Raw genomic sequence first — 20,329 nt, forward strand, 5'->3', positions numbered from 1 at the left:
TTGAATGGCATTAGAACTGTTAAAGGGCGAATAACGACTTTTTTAATGACCGGAAACATAAAGTTTAGAATGTAGTCTTGACTAGTTTCTTGACTCAGTACATAATAGCCAAGAACTGAAACGTATTTGTGACTTGCAAAACCATGTTTGAGTCCCACCTGTGGAAAAACTTCACTGTCCACCGAATCTATACTCGTTTTTTTACTGTCACACATCAAACTTTTTTTTTTTCCCCCTTTCCATTTTTACATCCAGCCCTAAAAGTCATACTCCAAGATCAGCTCAGCTGAGAAGTGGAGAGCCTTTCTAAAAAAAAAAACGACTCTCAGTATGGCGATAAATTCCCCTCTTGACGCTCACCTTGCCCCACTTTCAGTTTCACCTTCAAACTTTGGCCTGCTGCTGTTTCTCCATGGTCTCACTCAAGCATCTCCAGCTGTGCTCGCTGCCTCATAACCTGCTCATTTTCTGTTTTCCGCTGTCTTGCTGCTGTTCCTGATGGGAGGCCGAACCGCTGACCCGGGACAGTGTGGAGTGGGATCGCAGTGGGAGTAGTTGTGTGACACAGATTACACGCCAACTACTGGGTGGCAGTGAGGGGCGTGTGCGTCTGTAGAGGCTGTAGGGAATTCATTGTTGCCTGCGAGTGTGAGTTCGCCCATCTCTCCCTCTCTCTCTCGTTCCTCAGAGCTGCTTATTGTCTGATACAGTGGGTGAGGGATGAGCCCTGTAGGAAGCTTGGAAAAATGTCAAAAGGGCTTTTTGCTGCTAGTTTCCAATTGGTGCATTCATGTCACGTGACAGGCGGTGGGTCATGGCGTGCAACTGAAAGTGGGACAGAGAGGAATGGGGTGCCGGCATCTGTGTGTACATTCACTTTTGTGTTTGTTTTGCTGAGTCGCTATTGTGTCCACCCCCTTACTGGTTTATACACTCACAGAGGCAGCCACAACAGAAGCTACACACGGGGGGGGATAAAGTGGGGACATGTATTCATGATTATGGTAATATACTGTGCAATGAATGAGTAAGAGCAAATACAATTAGTTTTATTAGTCGAATCGATTAGTTAATCATTTTTCAAGCAAAAATGCCAAAGATTTGCTTGTTCTGGTTACTGAAATGTGATGATTAGCTGCTCTCTTTTATTTTTTAAATAATTGTAAAAAACATTTGGCCCTATACGCCGAAAGTAAGAGTGTTCACCTGTTTCAGGAGACGGTTATTCAAGGCTAACTGTTGGGTGTTATCTAGAAGGATTTCTGTAAATGTGAACCCACACTAGTGTGAAAAGCTTGTAAATATGAAGTGAATAGCTCAAGGAATGTAGGGTATGTAACAACATAATGGACCTTCTAAGAGGCAGGCATTAATGGTCTCTAAAGGTCAAAGGAGTCAAAGCCAATATGGGAGCTTGAGAGAGAGTTATAATTCTTCCAGCAAGTTAATTGTCAGTGCCTGGTTTCTGTTGGTACATCTCTATCTCTCCAGCTCTTCTGCCTTCACAGAAGGAAGGAAAGAAGGAGAATAGAAGTGGAGAAGGAGGTGAGGACAGACGGAGACAAACTGTGAGGGGTTTATTTGTTGCGCTATTTCCCCTTAACGCCGCGGCTCTTCCATCAATGTGATTGTCAGTAATTGCCTGCTCACTGCTTCGTCACAGTCAGCGTTCAAATCGCGGCTCACTCCCTCTCTTTACCTTCTCCGTCGGCCTCTCTTCTCTCGCACAAGCTTTACGTTTCTCCTTCTGTCCATCCATCTTCTGCTGTCTGACTCTCTCTCATAAAATGCACTGCATCTGTTCTTGGTAGAAGCTGGCTCAGTAATATACCCAGTATATGCTCAGTAATATATATATATACTTCCTCAAATATTTACAAACAGGTTGAATCACTCTGTTTAACCCAGAGTGGGATGAAATTGTGGAATGATCATGATGGATCAGTGCCGGTGCTTGCGGCTGCACTCATATACAGTATATCCTGTGTGTATACCTGATACAGTTATAATACTGAAAACGGCTGACGCCGGTGCAGAGGCATTATGTTTTCGGGGTGTCCGTCCTTCCTTCTGTCCATTTGTCCATCCATTTCTCGTGAATGTGACATACAAATACACAAATATCTAATAGGATACTATGATTAAGTGATGACATTTTGGACAGATGTCCAAATGTTGACAACCAGTCAAGACATGATTGGTTGGCGGAGGCACACAACCGCAAGGTTCTAGGTCTCCTTTAGGTCCTGTTTTTCATGGTTTGGCCTTCGTAGTACCAATGAAAGTAAATCTTAATGCTACAGCATGATGTTTTAGACAATAGTTTGCTTTCAACAGTTTGTGGAAGCCCTTTTCCTGTTTCAACATCATCAAGTCTGGCTGGGGCCTCTTTGTTGCATGTTGGCAGGGGATACCAAAAAAAAAAAGAAGTTGAAGAAGAGAGAAAGAAGTCCGGCATGTCTTTGCGTTGGCCAAACAAATACGTCCAAGTACACATTCCTGATAGATTACGTTGTAGAGTGAATGCTTTGTTTCTAATGTTTACCTGGCGATTGACAAAAGATAAAATAATTGTAACTCATGGACCTATTTCTCAAACTGGAATCCCTGGATTGCATCTTACTGGGACCTGAAACAACATGCCCTTATCAACACAGTCCCTTTAATTTCATTTTTGTTGGTCCTTCTTTTCCAGCCTTCTTCCTCTTCCTCTACTTCCATCTGTCCTCCTCTGTTTCTCCCTCTCTCTGTCTCTGGTTTATGTCTCTTTCCCCTCTCCTTCTCCTCTGGCTGTGTTTTCCATCAATCAAACGGTGAAATTGTCTCTTGCTGGCCGAACACCCATTTGCCCCCTTCACCTCTTCCTTTCCCTTCTCCCCTCTCCTCATGCCAGTGGGTAAACAGGCAGGGCGCCATTCTTTCTTTTGTGTCCTACAAAGAGGACAGTCACTTCACACGAAGAATTGACTGTCTTTATGGAGCACGGCTGCCTTGGGGAGGTCTGTCTGTCTGTGTGTGTGTGTGTGTGTGTGTGTGTGTGTGTGTGTGTGTGTGTGTGTGTGTGTGTGCACACTCTCTTTACGGTCCAGAAGTGGCCATGGTAACGCGTAATCATTTTCCCACAGTTCTCTGTGCCCAACATAAAGGCTGAAATAATTGGCTTTTTTTCTGCCGTTTATCTCCAAACGGTGATCTGTGCGGAGACACTAAAGCCTCATTAAACAGCACCAGAAGAACCATCAGCCAACTGTTCGTTCATACAGAGATTTTATTGATATTCTGATTTTACATCTGTCGTCTTATCGCTCTTTTCTCCTGGCTGTGTTTTCTTCTTCCAACTTTGTCAAATTTAAATGAATTGTGATGTGTACCTTGGTGTTCACAGATAAGTATCTCCACTATTTTCCAACCAAAATGTCATCTTATTTCTGTGTTTGCTGTTGAATAAACATCAATCGCAGCTTCAAAACACAGGCAACACTTTAAAGTTGTGGCTTTTGAAGTTGCAGTAGTTATATCCATATGTGTTTTTTATAATACTTTTTATAGCACATTACATTAATTTATTTTGCCAATCTCTGTGCTTGCTAAAAAAAATATCACTCACCTGTGTTGCCTTAAAGTAACATCCGCCAACTGACACATCTGGGCTTCCTGCAATCCGAGAGACACAAACACAGTAGTAGGGTTGAGTTATGGAGTGTGACACAAACAGAGCAGAGTAAGAAAGAATCTGTGGGAGTGGAGTGGCACCGGAGTCATTGCATCGTCATGGAGAACATTGTAAAACACACAGCAAGTGTAGTAAAAGGCACAAAGCTTGTACTGTTACTCAATTGTTGGCCCTCAAAGAGGAACAGCTTGAAAACGGTACTGTATGAAGCGTGTGATCTTGGCCGGATTGCGAGACAATGGACCGCCGGGCACAGACATGCAAAAGACCCCACCACCTCTCCTACATAAGAGCAAGGCACACAGACTTTATAGGTTACTCTTCATGTGTTGTTTGGTTTTTTTGTAGTTGTTATGCAATTTTTGCGGGGTTTTGTGTCCCTATGTGGTTGTTTTGCCCCTTTTTGTAGTTATTTTGTGTGCCTTTGCAGTTGTTTTGCGCATCTTTGTGATCTTTGTGATTGTTCTGAGTCTCTTCATTATCCAGGTGAAGGCCAGGGGGGGACCCCTGACACTTTGGGCTCCTGGGCCTATGCCTGTCAAGCCCGTTCAGCAATCCATCCGTGTGTAGATAATAGTTGGTGCACTCGGATGAAGGTTGTATTTCCATGTATGCCGAGTACATTTTCAACCCTTGCTTCGGGATGAGGAATAGAGGCTCTGATTACCTCTGCCTCTAAATGTCAAGGATGCTCTATCGGAGCTATAACTGACCTCTTGGTCCTCTAGGGGAGGTCCTCCAATTTGAACATGAGATTTCTAATAGAAAAAACATCTTTCAAATCCTCACTGTGGACATTTGTGTCAATTTTGTGTATGTATGTTCAACTGAAAATGTGCGCATGTGTGTGTTTAGACTGCCTACATGTAGCTGCGCTGTATTTACGTGTGTTTGAAAATGAGAAGGCCACCGCTTGAAAAATGTGACACCTGAGCTCTAAAAACAGCAGCACTAAATCAAAATAGATGGCAGCCCTCTTGAAACGAGAGCAGAAAAGTCATTTTGTCAGGTTTAAAAATAAAAACTGATAACGACTGGTGGGATCTTCTCTGAATGATGAACGACTTGTGAGGTCACCGCCCATCAAAAATGAACCGATAGATGTTTGGAAATGAACTCTTCATAGACAGAGAGGGATTAAGGGAGGGGTTTGGTGGTTGCTTGGTGATGCTACAGGCATTCTGTTGCCATGGCGAGGTGGAAGGGGTCCATCAGCGTGCTGGACTGATGAGTGTGTGTGTGTGTGTGTAGCCTGTACGCAGAATGCATTGAGACTCTGTTTGTACATTGTACATTGGATATATTTAATAAAGTACCTTAGTTCACATGTTAAATAAAACTGGATGATCATTCATGTTAAAACGTGCTGAACCATTGGTAGTAAACCTCCTCCTTCTTTCTTCCTTTCTGGCCTTCCTCCTCTCTCTCTCTCTGCCTGTCTCCTCTTCCACCCGTCATACCCCTTCTTCACCTTCCTCTCCTCCGTCCTCTTTTCTCCAGATGAGCAACAAGCGCTCCAACAGTTTCCGGAGGGCCATCCTGCAGGGGAGCAGGCAGCTGAAAGGCTGCAGTCTCAGAGATGAGGCGGGCTTGGGGCTGTCCCAACGGCTGGTCCGACACGTCGCCTACGAGACGCTGCCCCGCGAGGTCGACCGCAAGTGGTACTTCGACAGCTACACCTTCTGTCCCCCACCCTGGCTCATCCTGACTATTACCATTGCTGAGGTACATTGTTTTGGGGAGGGTGAGACCAATATGTGTTCTAAAGCTTGCCTGATTAAAGGTACGCTGCAGAGTACACATGTATGCACTTGAGCGTGTGCGTGAGGGAATAAACAGTCCTACCAACTGCCTGCAAGCCACACAACAAAATAAATGTATTATTCTCAAATTTTGTGCATGTAAATGATGATGTGATGTCCATTTTTCACATTATTTCATTGTGCTTATTGTGGTGCGTTTATTGATTCCACTCCCCCTGAAAATCACACAATCTGTGTTTATTTGTGTGTGTTCTCCCAGGTAGCCGTGTTCATGTACTATGGGCTCCAGCTGGACCGCTTGGTCCTGCAGGTCTCCAGCCCATCCTTCCTAAAGAGCCCCTTACCTTACCACCCGCAGCTACGAGTCCAGGCCTGGAGATACCTCAGCTACATTTTCATGCACACTGGGTGAGTTCACATCTCGGCGTTTTCTGGAATTAATTCAAGGGTTGTGCGTGTGACACTATCGAAATGGGAAATATCATGTTGAAAGCGAAACACAAACTCGAGGTACTGCATATCTATGAGGCCTCGGATGGATTGGGTTTGTGACATTTAAAAGATTCAGTGAGCCAGAGCTTGTTACGCGACAATGTCATTAACAAAAATACACAGTGCAATTTATATCCAGTAAAACACTCCAACTGAATGCGATTAAATCCTTTTCAGTCATGAGGGAGAAATGCAGATAAGGAAGAGGAGATGAGGGATGGCTAGTTGTCTTTGGATGCATTTCGTAATACTCAGTGAAAGAAGTTACAAAACAAATAAGCAAGTTCCTAAACAAGCAAGTATTTTTGGAATATTCTTGTAATGTGTATATACTGCAATTTAATAAATCCTACCATTACACTTCCTCAGCTTACATCCTCTCCTCCCCTCTCCTCTCTTCTCCTCTCTACTCCTACAGACTATTTTATTTTCAGTTTAAGCCAGGTCATCCAAATGTAATTAACCTTCTGGGTAAATGTAGTCTCAGGCAATAGTGAGAACTAATAAAATGGTAATTTAATTAGCATAACCTGGAGGTGCCAGGGAACGACGGTAGTGTTGATAAAAGATGACGTATAAGGACTGAATGGAAGGATAAGGAGAAGGAAGGTGGGATGTTTAACGTTCACCGATTACACAGGAACATATTGAAATGATTTCGGTCCTCAGGGGAATTGGGTGTAAAAAAAAGAAAGAAAAAGAGCCTGTGGGAATTATCTTTTGTCCAGCGATGTGTCCAATTTTATATGGCAATGGTTTATTTATTGCTGACATGGAAACATCAGCAACACCTTTCTAATAGTAAAATCATATTATTTGTGGTTTAGAAGTCATTGTGTACATTTTGGTTTTTAATCCTGACGATTAGAGAAAGAACATGCCACACTGAGATGATGATGATGACCATTTATAAGTCTCTAAATTGCCATTTCGCATCCTCTTGGTTAAATCATTTAGTCACCTTGATTTAATTTGGTCTAGCAGATTTTAGAAATGTTTGTATCAAAGGGTGTTTGTGTTTAAGGCACACAACTTCAGAAATATGTGAGGCAGATCACATACAGGCAGTTTAAACATTTCATTACTGGTTCAAACTGGATCCTTTGGGGTGATTGCCCAGAAGAACATTGGTCGTTATGCTTGCCGGCTTAACCGGTTTGGCTCATTTGCTAATACTGATACCAGAGCCACTGGGAGAGACCTTCATTAGAAGGCACATCAAGACACATTTCTCAATATCTCTGTATTGTACGAGGAGGTGAAGTACATGTAATAAATCAGGGTCAAATCAGGAGCACGGAGCTTCATAAGGGAAGCCAAAGGCGGTGTGACAGCTTGTGTGAGTTGTACCAATGGCACAATAAGCAACCCCCACTTTTTTTAACATCCAAGAAAAATATTTTCCTTCACATATTCTCTAATTAAATGTATATTTTTTGTGATTTTGAGGCTTTTCAAGAGACCCAAAGTAACCGCGTTCAAATCTTCCCAGATTCAGACCTGTTTCTTTATTTAGATATAATTTGCTAGAGACTGAGAGAAATCATTAGTGCGAGTGTGGAAAGACCTTTAGCAAAGGTCACGGAAAGGACTAAAAACCAGGACACCCCATTCACATATCTTTACGTGCATTTTGAAGTAAATTTCTGAAGCCAACTTGTGACCAGACTACACTGTAGATCAAGTTCATTAGCTCCAAACCCCTTGATGGAAACACACCTTATTCACATTTTTTATTTGCGACATTTTAAAAGTTTGTTTAAAATTCGCTTGACAATTGAATAGACACGATCCACCAGTACAATACTGGGCTGTTTACCATTCAGTACCCAGTGCTTATAATCTTTAACAGGAAAGCTTCTGTGACTGACTGATGCCAATATATATATATATATATATCACTTTGCCTACACACACTCTCCCTCTCACCCTCTCTCTCTCTCTCTCTCTCTCTCTCTCTCTCTCTCTCTCTCTCTCTCTCTCTCTCTCTCTCTCTCTCTCTCTCTTACACACACACACAAGCAAACACACACTTCTCTCTCTTGCACATGTCTACAAACCATGTAATCCTATCAACAGCTTAGTAGAACTGATCCTTCCCAATTCTCAACACTGAGTGTAAATAAAAAACAGCAGAGCATTATGCAGACTCTCGCTCTCTCTTTTTTTTTTTACCACTCTTTCACTCTGTGTATCACACACAAAAACGGTGTATCTATAGCAGTCCAGGAAAACTTCAGGAAGATTAACTTCCTGCTAGAGTTACCCATGCTTCGAAACATTTTACGGCAAAATATTTCTCTCGGTATGAGTGCATCACAATCTTTCCATCAGCTTGATGCAGCTGAGACGTAAAAAGAAGTTTCACTGAGTTAGTTCAGTGAACTCTTTTATTGAGCACCCTGAAAGACCGTGGTCATCTGGACACAATAGGACCTCTCATGGGTATCCACAGATCTGCCTGACAGTGCAGCCCGTCTCTCACAGCCTCATTAGCAGTATAGAAATAGATAGCCGCTGTTATCTGGAGTGGAGTTGTCCTTGTGCATTTGGACAGGCCTCTCCAAACTAATCAATATCCCACATTGTCTTTGTGATGACTGGAACGATCCCCTCTGTCCGCATTGTAGCTGAGATGGCTGGGTTGTTTCAAACTAAATACATTATTGTCCTTGTCTTGTTTTAGTTGTCTGTGTTGGTTTGTTTGGGGAAGGCTTGTATTCATTTCTAGGATGTAGAAGCTGTTTGTTGAATGACCACACGGACAGAACACACAGCGCTCAGCCGTTCAGTTTGTCAAACTGTCGAATTAATGGGGGGAGGAATAATGGAGAGTCTCTGTCTCCCGTTTTCGTTCTGTCATCTCTCTTTTACCAATGTGAAACAGAAATGACAGCATATTTCAGGCTTAGACAGAAAAACAGGAGAGGAGTGATTGAAGCGAGTGAGAGACAATGATGACGACGAGAGAGAAAGAAGGAAGGATGGATTATGCTAGCTGCTGTGACACCCGAATGTGTCTGTGCTGCTGACTGAGGTTTGGCTGGAAGGACTTTCTAGCCATGAAGGGCAAAGTGCGTGTGTGTGTGTGTGTGTGTGTGTGTGTGTGTGTGAGAGAGAGAGATGAAAACAAGTTTTCCCTTGCTTATAGTCATCACAGTGAAACATGCTGGAATCAGATTTGGGTAAATTTGCAGCAACCACAGAACTCTTGTTGTGCTGTGTGTCTGTGTGATTGTGTGGGTGCATATCTGTGTGTGTAGGTATGATTGTTTGTGTGTGTGTGTGTGTGTGTGTGTGTGTGTGTGCGTGCGTGCGTGCGCGCGTGCGTGTGTGTGTGCACTGTGTGTCTCTGTGTGTTTCTGTCTGTGTACATGTGTTATGTTTGAGTGCACTGTAGTGTGTTGATGATTATCCGTTGATGGACACAAGTGTGGTTTGATGTAGAAGCAGATGTCCTGTGTGTGTGTGTGTGTGTGTGTGTGTGTGTGTGTGTGTGTGTGTGTGTGTGTGTGTGTGTGTGTGTCCGTAAGCAAGCATTATAATTGGGTCTTTGTAGGGAGCAGATAATGTGTTATTATAAAATCTCTTACAGTCATTGACTCTGAGTGTAAGATAATTTTCTCATCACTTAAAATAATTTTAAACTGACTGTTGCCTAAAGGTACAGTTCTTCTCTCCAATATAATGGGACTATATGAAACTCGACTCGAAAACATTTAGCTACTGTACTGTAATGCAGAGAAATAGATTTATTATCTGCACTGATCAATTAAAAATGAAGCGGCGTCATTTCATTTGTTTAATCGAGCAAAAATGGCAAATATCCGTCGCCTCCAGCTTCTCAAACGAGTCTCAAACGACGATTTTATGCCTTTTTTGTGTGTGTGGTAAAACATGTTGGGATTGTTGTTTGGACAACACAAGACTTTTGAAGATGTCAACTTTGGCTCTTCCTTTGAGCACAATGAAAAATACTCTACGGGTGCTTTTCACTCTATTGAGGTACATTAGTTCATGTTGTTCATTGAATTAAATTGTATTTCACTTTATTTCACTCATAAGGTATATAAGAATATTATCAGAATCAACAACACCAAATTAGTAAAACTACAAATATCACCTTATCTCTGATTACATTTTATATTATTATTACATTTATGTTGTTATTGTGGCTCCTTTTCTTGATTTATTATGAATTACATTTTAACACTGACTCACTTGGGCTGTGTGTGTTCTACAGGATTGAACACCTGAGCCTGAACATGGCCATGCAGCTGCTGGTGGGAGTCCCTCTAGAAATGGTCCACGGAGCCCTGCGGATTGGACTGGTCTACGTGTGTGGTGTGCTGGCAGGTGGGCATGTGGTCCCACACACACACACACACACATGCAACAATTGCAATCTCAGTCCTTCTCCATTCACTGCATACATGTCCCTCCCTCTACACACTCACTCTACCCCCGAGACAAACCCACACACACTATAGAGTTTTCCTTTTCAACTCCACCGTTGTTCCATCTGCTTGTTGCATGTTTTTTCACGCATTCAACGGCCTATCGTGTTGCAGCCAGTGTGTTGGTGGATACCGGTCAATGAGAATATTTAGCGTATGTGTGTGTGTGGGATGTTCAGGACAGATGGCCTTGTGTTTCTGTTTCCCTACCAGACGTGTTGGGATGCAGGGGGTTGTCAGTGTCCCATCAAAGCCCCCGCGTCCCCCTACGGCCATGTACAATAGGCCCGAGCAGAGAGAGTCATCTCAAATGGAGCTCAGTCGGAAGAACACAAACACAGTAATAATGAAATAGGAAGGGGGAGTGTGTGGGGTGCGGGTGAAGAGAGAGAAGAGACGGAGGAGGGTAGATGAATTCATAAGTGTTAATAAGGCTGAGAAGGTTTGGAGAGGGTGCACAGGATATGAAAAAACATCTAGATGAGAGAGGAGTGGAGGTGGGTCGGATTTAGGAGAAACCTGAGCGAGCAACTAGAAATGAGTAAAGAAAAACCCAAAAAAACAGACATGAGTGAAATGTCACCGCTCCCTTCCTACTTCGCTATCAACCTCAGGCACTGATGCATTTTCACTGCCTAACCTAACCGTGAGTTGCTATTTCTGTGTGCGTGTGCGTGTGTGATCATGAGCTACTGCATCAATAAACTGACAAAGTCATCCACTCCACAATGTGTTGGTTTCCTTCCCCAAAACAAACAGTTTAGGCATTTATTTGTTTGCTGTTTTGGTGCCCAGGGGCGACACTTTTAGGTACGAGGTAACTGGAGTGGAATTATTGAGCTACTTTTTGAGATGAGTGTTTAAAGATTTCCAGGGATGGAAACGTGATGCCTTGTGGCAGTGAGTATGTGGTGATTATATATGCGTGTGTGTGTGTGTGTGTATGGGGGTGGGGGTGGGGGGTTGTGTGTGTGTGTGTGTGATACAGATAGTAGGAAAAAGCAGAGATTATTGTGGGATATTTATTGCAGCCAGTGCGATTTTGTTCAATATTCATGAAAATGATGTCTTTATTTCTCTCTCTCCATGTCTGGGTGTCCATCTGTGTGTGCGTGTGCGTGTGTGTGTGTGTGTGTGTGTGTGTGTGTGTGTGCGCGCGCATGTGCAGGGGTCAGTGACAAAAACCCTGGGGATACCAGCTGTGGTGGCCTGTAGTGTTAACCTCAAACTGAAATGAGGAGGAAACGCGCCATAATTCACACACACTTATGTACGCACACAGACCAACACACACACAAACAAACACACACAAGTCTGCTGTTTTAATTAGATATCGACCGCCAGGGGAAGAGGAGAGGCACGCTTTGGTTGTGTTTGGCTGTGATGGCTGGGTTTGTTGTGTCTGACTTGGCTTTTTTTTTTCATTTTTTGGCAGCAGAAGGACTTTAGCCAAAGTCACAACTCTCTCTGTGATAAGCTGATATTTGCTAGTCATTATATTTGCGGCATATGTTTTATGGCTGCAGTTATGTATGATAATTGTTATGGCATTTCGACTTTATTGGATAGTAAACAGTATAGATAGATAGGAAAATGAATGATTTAATGATTTAAGAGAGAGAGAGAGAGAGAGAGAGAGAGAGAGAGAGAGAGAGACAGTATGAGTACAGTCAGTAAGTGAGTTCACCGTTAAAACATACTTCGCCGTGTCAATTTCTTACATGCTCTATTATTTAATGCCATTTCAGCCGTTTGGCATAATCCTGGAGCGTTTTTTGACAAGTGGTAGACAACGTAAACAATCAGTTACAACATAGACAATGACTTTAAATTTGCTACACAATGAGATTGTGTGAACAACAAGCAATTGCGAACAGAGAAGGGGCTCAGCTGGCACATAACAGGGGTCAGGGCAGAGGTCAGAGGCCAAGTAATGACTCAGAGAGACGTCGATGGCCCTCTAGGGCCAACACAAACTCTGACACTTTAATGGAATCAGTGGACTTGCATGCAAACACACAAGTACTCACTTATTGACAGCAAAGTAAACAAAGGTCTGCCTGTACAAAGAGTACAAGACAGGCACAGCAACAGGCAAGAACAAGTGTACAACAACAAGTGATAAAGAGAACGGAAAGTCACACAAACTCAAACAACCCCAGACTGAACTATTGGCCCATGACTTTGTAGATTCAGTCAACTCAACTCAAAGACGAACTGTTGACTTTTTGAATTATGAGTGCTGATGTGCGTTACAGTTCCCCCTCATGTTCTTCGTCTGCGGTTTAGATGAACAGCCAAGATAAATGAGGTGCCACTTTCGCCTCCTGGGGCCTCCTGAGGGATTATGAGCAGAACCTACCAAACTAAAATAATGTTATCAAATCAAGTTAATTACAGGGATGGAGGTCATCCTGCCAGCTACACTTCCTAAACACAGGAACCAGGTGGTTGAGTGTCTGTATGCCTGTGTGTGTGTGTGTGTGTGTGTGTGTTTGAAGAGGAAGGAAGCAATGTAGAGTGCTTTAAAATAGTTTAATCTAGGGAGTGGCAATCTCTGCATATTACTGTTCTATATTTCTATAGATCTATATTTTAATATTGATGCTAATAAATTGATGGTAATAAGATATTCAGAATTAATTAAAGAGGCTACCAATTATTTTATTTTTTAATTTGAGAAAAGGATTCTTCTTGAATCCATTTTTCCTGTTAGAGAGAGGCAAACATTGTATAAGCTAATGTGAGAATGTGTGGGTTGGTGTTTGTAATCATTTAGCTGATTATTACTCAACATTGTTTAATGACCTGGTGAGTCAGATGCTGTCATTACACCCCCTCACTGTGCTGCCATTATGGTTCACACACCTGAGAGGGCCACATTTTAGGCAAAGAACAAACGGAGGAAACATAGTCCTGTCATTTCACATGTCGCATATTCCTTTAAAATCACAGGGTTGGAAGCCAGCACACTGATTTGGAACTGAAATGGGTTTATCCATGAGACATCGTTTTAGTTCTGAAGGCTCATCAAACCCAAAGACACCACACAGCCGTTTATGGGTGATGCAACTCTGTAAAGAAATAGTTTAAGCACGTTTTCCTCCATCTTGATGCTAAGGATGTAAGCAACAAAAGTAGTACAGTGCCACAAGCTGCACACTACAAGGTGTCCTACCTAGTGTGAACAATTGAGCTTATGTTATTGGCCAATACATGAACCTCTGTGTATCCCCATGCCTCATCCAGAAAGAATGTCCTGGTTCTCAGAGAGAACCAGGACATTCTGATGGAGCATTCCAAAATGAAAGCCCTTCAAAATCTCATTCAGAGCTAACTTTAAGGGGATACACTTTCACTTGTTTTTGTGTCTTGTCTTGGTGGTGGATGTGTGTGTAGTGAGTGTGTTTTTGTGATTCTATGCATATCTGTAAGGTATAATATATAGTGTAATACATATGTGTATGCTTGTGTATGTGGACCAGTGTATGTGTCTGTGTATGTTCTTTCACCTTAATGCTTTGCCCAGTCCCGTAAATACATTCTTAGAAATAAAGGTGCTAACAAGAACCATACAGGGTTCTTTGGCTTGTCCTCTGAACCCTATTTGAGCAACCCTTTTAGACATTGTATGCCATTAGAAAAAGTGGACATGAACATAAGCATTACAACTACTACATGTAGAGGTGGAAATCAGGAATCACCTTGCTTATTCAAATCCTATTCACTGACTATGTCGTGGCATCTCACTGCTAAAAGCTACTGATTTGGTCAGAGACGGCGGTGATTCAGTATAGTTGGTTTATTTTAAAGACCTATTCGTGCAGGTACTGAACACCTATACTACCATTTAGAATTTGCTTTTGGTCATCCTACTATCTTATTATATGGTAGTCAGATAATAGGCTCTATTTGTAAACTCAGTAATAAAACATGGAACCTCACATTCCAAACTAAATTCTACATCTTAAATTCAGCAAAAACATCTTCAGAGCCCACAGAAACAGAGCACAACAAAGAACTGCAAATAAGAAAAGACAAATTGGGGAGCCGCTTGCCTATTGAAACAAACAACAAATGACAGTGGTGCCAAATTCTGTATATATGTTAAGTCTAATGTACAGTATATATATATATATATATATATATATATATATATATATATATATACATGCATGCATTTATGTGATATGCAAATAAAGTATATTTGTATTTGAGAAAAAGAGAGAGAGATAGAGAGAGAAAGCGAGAGAGAGCAGGAAGGTGGGAAGACCGTGGACGTGGGTGGACGTGGGCAGTCGTGTCTCATTAGCATCAAAAGTGTACACAGGTCAATGCCACGGAGAGAAGGGAAGGAAAAGACATACTGAGCAATGAGTGGATTGAGTGGATGAACAATGGAGAGAGCAAGAAAATACACAAAAGAGAGATGGAACAAAAGAGCTTGTGTTTGCCTATTTTGATAGTAAAATTAAGCACATCTCTATCTCCTGTTTTTCCTTTATCCTGTGTCTTGTACATACACTGTGGTAAGAACACATTTCCCGTGGTGACTCTGTCTCTGAATGTCCCCGCATTTACACTTTTGAATGCTTGATTGGATCTTTTGTGCACGCAATGAATTGGTACCAAGGTGCTCAACAGAGCAATTCCCTGTTTGCAGCAGCCCAATTTGTATGAATGCATTTGTCTTGGATAAAATCCTAGTGTGTGCTGGTACAGTATGAGCAAGCCTCTATTCATGAAGACCTACTTATGATACATCCACATTAAAAAGCCAGTTGCAAAGCAGCCTCTATGCCATTCAAAATAGATGTTTTCAGTGCACAAATGGTCGCAGCTTGTACCAAAAAACTGTTTAAATTAGTCAGTTAGTCACAGCGTCTGCCAACATGATTCTCTAAGAGAAAAAATATTCCTGAATAGTGAAAGTTCAGACTCAAGATTATAGCACATTTCAAATAAACAAATAACACACTTTATCATTTGCCATTGTTTTGCATTGTAGCATATAACATTTGTTTAAACTATATGTATTAGTGTATTAATGCATTTATCCCCAAAATGACCGACTGCCAGGAAAATCATATCTAGTGTAGTTGAGTAAACATTCTCTCCTCAAATCACATGAACTTCATCTTCAAATTAAGTTTTCCTAGTTTGAACAGATTATAGATTTTTTTGAATGATACAAGAACGTCCTCATTTGTTTATTTAGCTGAAGCATGTTCCTTTATCGTCACTACAGGGTCTCTGGCGGTGTCCGTCACCGACATGACGGCTCCAGTGGTCGGCTCGTCCGGGGGAGTGTACGCTCTGGTCTCAGCACATTTGGCCAATGTGGTTATGGTAAGTTTTATTGCGTGATATGTGTAGATGATTATCACATCACTCAGTCGTCCTGTCACTACAGAGCATTGCCACATCGGCAGAGCAGCCTGTTTTGGGGCCCGGCAGGTGCTGCTCTATCTACAGATGCCATACATTCCTCACCTCCAGTTTTTCTTTTTTTTTTTTCTTTTTTTTCCCCCCAAAGATCAGAAAGTGTGTGAGCGGGTGCCACTGCCCTCTCTTGACATATCTGCTCTGCTCGGTCAAAACCTCCCATCACAGACACATTAGGCAAAAGGCGCTCAAGGTGAACCTCTGTTACGTGTAATAGGGTCCTCATTATGTACCCTGCAAGATCCTCCACATCATTCTTGGAGTCGAGATGGAAGAGTTTGTCTTCCTCCTCTCAGCTGAAATCACATTATCTAACACAGCAGGAACAGATTGGGGGTCAGAGTGTCTCTGGGGCTTTCAGAGTTTGACGTGACTTGGGCGAGATCTCATGTCATTTCATGACAGCATGTGTGTGTGTCTGAGGAGGACTTGACCTTCTAGCACAGTTTGTTTTGTCTTTATCATCGGAACTTAAAAAGAAGGACCTTCTGAATTACTCCATCCTCTCTTTCTCTGTCTTTCTGTAGAATTGGTCGGGAATGAAGTGTCAGTTTAAGTTATTCCGGATGGCCATGGCTCTGGTTTGCAGTAAGTCTCAATAAAGATACCACACACCCCTTTCACCTCATTTTAAGAATAATTTTTCAACAAAAGACTTTTAATCTGCTTGTTATACTATTCCATCAACAGACTTTAATTCTGCAGCAAAGGTTCCTTATCTGAGAAATGTGATTTTGCTCCAAAGGCAGTGATATTAAACTTTCTGGCTTTGCAGTGTTTTGCATATGGAGGATTTCTAACTGAGCATAGTGATGCATAGCTCGCCCCTATTCATTTTCTATGTGGCACGAGCAAATCGCTTTGCAAGGCAGTGTGGGATTCTACGTCCTTACCTGTAGTGGATACATGTCTGTGAAGAGGAGAAGATCATTATTGTAGTTTCTAGGATACCTTCTATGTATGTTGCTATCCTCCAAGATCACAGATTTAAACAAAAATGAATTGCAACCTGGCACAAAGTCAAGTAAATTTTGACTTGAAACTTGATTGTTTACTTACTACGCAATGTTTGACAGCGAGTGAGCTACTTCAACGTGCCCACAACAACGAGACAGACACTGCAGAAATAAATTAGATGAATGCCAAAGGTTATTTGAACTTAATATGAGATTTTGGCAGTTTGAGTGAGAAAAATCTTGTGAATATCTTCAAGTAAGTTGGAGCCTTTTTAGTACAAAATTCCTTTTTTTCTGTTATTATCCTTCCACTGCAGCTCAGCATGGAAACACTGTATGTGGAAACACAAACAGGGACCTGTAAAATCTTGGCTCAATGGCGCTTTATAGTTGTTGGTAACAAAACAAAAGTCTAATTCCTCTACCTCATAAAATATATTGTTTCATCACATACATGAGTGTGTTGTAGTCTGTAACTCCGTATGCAGACCTTACTAATATTGTCTTTTCTCTCCCCTCCCTCTGTCTGCTCACAGTGAGCGTAGAGTTTGGTCGGGCGGTGTGGCTGCGGTTCTATCCACCGGCCTTTCCTCCGTGCCCCAATCCCAGCTTCGTTGCTCACCTGGGAGGGGTGGTGGTTGGCCTGACGCTGGGTGTGGTGGTCCTGCAGAACTACGAGCAGCGGCTTCAGGAGCAGTCCCTGTTTTGGATCTTCTTCTGCGTCTACACCTTGTTCGTGCTCTGCGCTGTCTTCTGGAACATCTTTGCCTACAGCTTGCTCGACGTGCGACTGCCCCCGCCGCCTTGACTTTCTTGTTAGAGGCAGACTGCGCACCGCATCCCCCTTTATTCATGACCGCCTGGCTGGATGAGTCACCTCAGCCTGAGCCTCACAGTGGGGTCTTCTGACAGCTCCCCCCCCCCCCCCCCATCCTACATCCAGCTCTCTGATGCAGGGATGCATTGACATGGAGCAGCCCTTGCTGTCGATCCCGTCATACCTTTTTCAGCCCACTTGTTCCCTTTTCTGGTTGAGCCTCACAATCGTTTCCGCTTACAACGCTAGCTAATATTCTCTTGCTCTTTGTCTACATCTCTGTTGGACATTTGTCCTCATCAGTCGGTGGGACTTTAGTTGCCAGCACAATGACAAATGAGAAGCCTCAAATCTAACTCAACAGAAACAAGCAGGAACAGTCCTGTCCACATGGCTTCACCTTCTCGGCCTCTTCCCTCCTCAATCCAACGGTGCCTTCTCATGGAGATGTCAGCCCAATGAAAGTATTTCTGCACAGTTGTCTCTTATGTGGGCTGACAGCCGTAAAACCCTGCGGTTGCAATTGGTTTTCAGACAGAAGAGTTCCTGAAAATCCTGTAATCTGCCTGCACCCTGCATCGTCAGTAAATTAAGAATAAGGTCATATGAGAATTTAGGCTTAGTTGGTGTTTTGTCGTCATTACAAGCAGCTCATAAGCATGAGTGATTTAGATTACACAGACAGCAGGATGGCTAAACATCTCCGTGTTTGTAGGGAAAGCATGGAGTATATAGGCTACAGCAACCTTTAAAAGTTGAATCTACCTTTGAGGGAAGTGTGGGTTGATTTTCAGTGTTTCCATCAGCATGTGGCGCTTCCCCAGAGAAGGATTCATTTGTGTTCAGCACTATTTGAACTTCAAACTTGTGTCTTTTGACTTTTTTGTGTGTGCAAGTAGTGGGACAATTGTACTATTGTGCGTACAGATTAGTAAGAAGAAGAAAAAAAAGAAGCAGAAGTGCCATTTAGACTTTTAAGCTTTCAAAAATGATGCCAAAACATTGCTACAAGCAGTGTGTGTGTGTGTGTGTGTGTGTGTGTGTGTGTGTGGGGGGGGGGGGGGGGGGGGGGGGGGGGAGCACATCCCCTGACAGGAATTGCTTTTGTGCAAGCAAAACAAATCTTTGTCCCTAAGGAGTCGGTCATATGTAACAGAAAATGTTGCTGATCTGTAATGGATCTCTCACACCCTTTTTGTCATTTTGTTGTCCCTTCTGGGCATTTGCAGTGATTTTTGTTTTTGTGATTGGTTAACAATAGCAAAGACGTTGAGACGTGGTGAATTAAAGTGGGATTAGACTAATAAAACATTCAGCAGTGGGGACAGACCCACTTTTTTTTTTGTCTTTTTCTCATTACCAAATGTAGAAGAGCACACATGCCTGACCTCGACTACATCCGGGCTGGGGTCGTTTCACTCCCATATCAGTAGGCAATGGGGGAAAGAAGTAAATCAATGCTCCCTCATTAGTTCCTGTCACAACGTAAATTGTTAATTGATTGAACTGGGATGGAAAACGACCCCAGTCCTAAGCTGTCAGTCTCAAACGGTATTGTACTTTAACCTCATGTTATGCTGGTAACTGCTTCGCACAAACATTATTATAATGTAATTATATACAGATTAATATTTTATCATGCATTTGCTGTTGATTCTTTTTTTAACTTGGTGATATTGGTATGTTGTGTGAATTGTTTGGTCGGTCTGCATTGTGATACGCTAGCTATATCCTGTTTGTATCATATTTAAAAGTTGGTTCAAGATGGTCTGGGGTTGTATATAATAAGGGCTACGACACAAAAGTGAGGGAGGGGTAAATCGCTGATAATATTTTAACATTGTGCATATTTTGTAGATTTGATATGTACATACTGGAGTACATTAAACACTTTTATACAGAAACAAAATATGATTTCTTTGGATTCTGCTCTCATTTATATTAGTGTGAACTCATGTCACGCATGCTTGCACGCACACATAGTAAGTAAGTTGTATTCAATATTCTTCTTGGGACAGGAATTCCTCCCCCATTGTGCGAAGACAAGCGCTCAGACCAAGCAAGTTTGCAGCCTTGAAACCAGATTAGCTTCAAACTCCAATCCCTGTGTTTAGAGAGAGCTCAGGGCCCCAGTGTGGAGAGCCGGGGTAAGAGTCTTTGTGAAAAAGCAGACGTCAAAGTGATCAATGGTATGTGCGAGCATACAAGAATCAGCCATAATTCTTCCAGAGAGGGGACTCCTTAAGCTGTAACCGAAAGTCTTCTCTGTCTAGCCGGTATAACCATGTGGAGAGTAGCGGTTTTGAAGGCATACAATGGAAAATTCATTAGGTGGCCAGGGAAAGCTACCATAGTTGTGTTTCCCCTTCATAAATCTCCAATTTCAGAGGTAATCACTCACCTTGGTGAGAAAGAGAAGACAAGTGAAGCTGTAGGAAAGGAAAAATCGGTGCAATTGCATTTGTAGTGTTTCTGCATTTCTGCTGCCTGCTGAGAGCAGCACTTGTTACGATTTGGCCACATTTTAAGTTGTATTTCACATCTTTTTAGGTTACATGCAAGAAGCCGACTTAGGTTGACAGTTGACTCACAACTATTACTGATGTTTCTAACAAGCTGATGGTGATGCCGGTGTGACAGTGGCATTGTTGGTGGCGTACTTAACCATTTTGTCGCCCTATTCTGCCAACATGTGTGAGTGCTATCTTTGCAGTGTATTGCATGCA

At 42.4% G+C, this 20,329-nt stretch overlaps 1 protein-coding gene across 2 annotated transcripts in view; it reads left to right on the forward strand.

Moving 5' to 3' along the window:
* Positions 1-18,650, forward strand: part of rhbdl3 (rhomboid, veinlet-like 3 (Drosophila)) — a 50,224-nt gene extending 31,574 nt beyond the window's left edge. For both annotated transcript variants that reach the window (XM_068727558.1, XM_068727559.1), the window contains 6 exons: positions 5,174-5,398; positions 5,696-5,844; positions 10,172-10,284; positions 15,634-15,734; positions 16,358-16,418; positions 17,323-18,650. In XM_068727558.1, the coding sequence (XP_068583659.1) occupies positions 5,174-5,398; positions 5,696-5,844; positions 10,172-10,284; positions 15,634-15,734; positions 16,358-16,418; positions 17,323-17,594 (921 nt within the window). In that variant the 3' untranslated portion in view covers positions 17,595-18,650. The remainder of the gene's footprint in view (positions 1-5,173; positions 5,399-5,695; positions 5,845-10,171; positions 10,285-15,633; positions 15,735-16,357; positions 16,419-17,322) is intronic.
* Positions 18,651-20,329: the final 1,679 nt, after the last annotated feature.

The sequence above is a fragment of the Cebidichthys violaceus genome, unplaced genomic scaffold, assembly GCF_023349555.1.
Source record: "Cebidichthys violaceus isolate CVI_PGR_0920_01 unplaced genomic scaffold, fCebVio1.0.p SCAF_4, whole genome shotgun sequence".
NCBI classification, from domain to species: Eukaryota; Metazoa; Chordata; class Actinopteri; order Perciformes; family Stichaeidae; genus Cebidichthys; species Cebidichthys violaceus.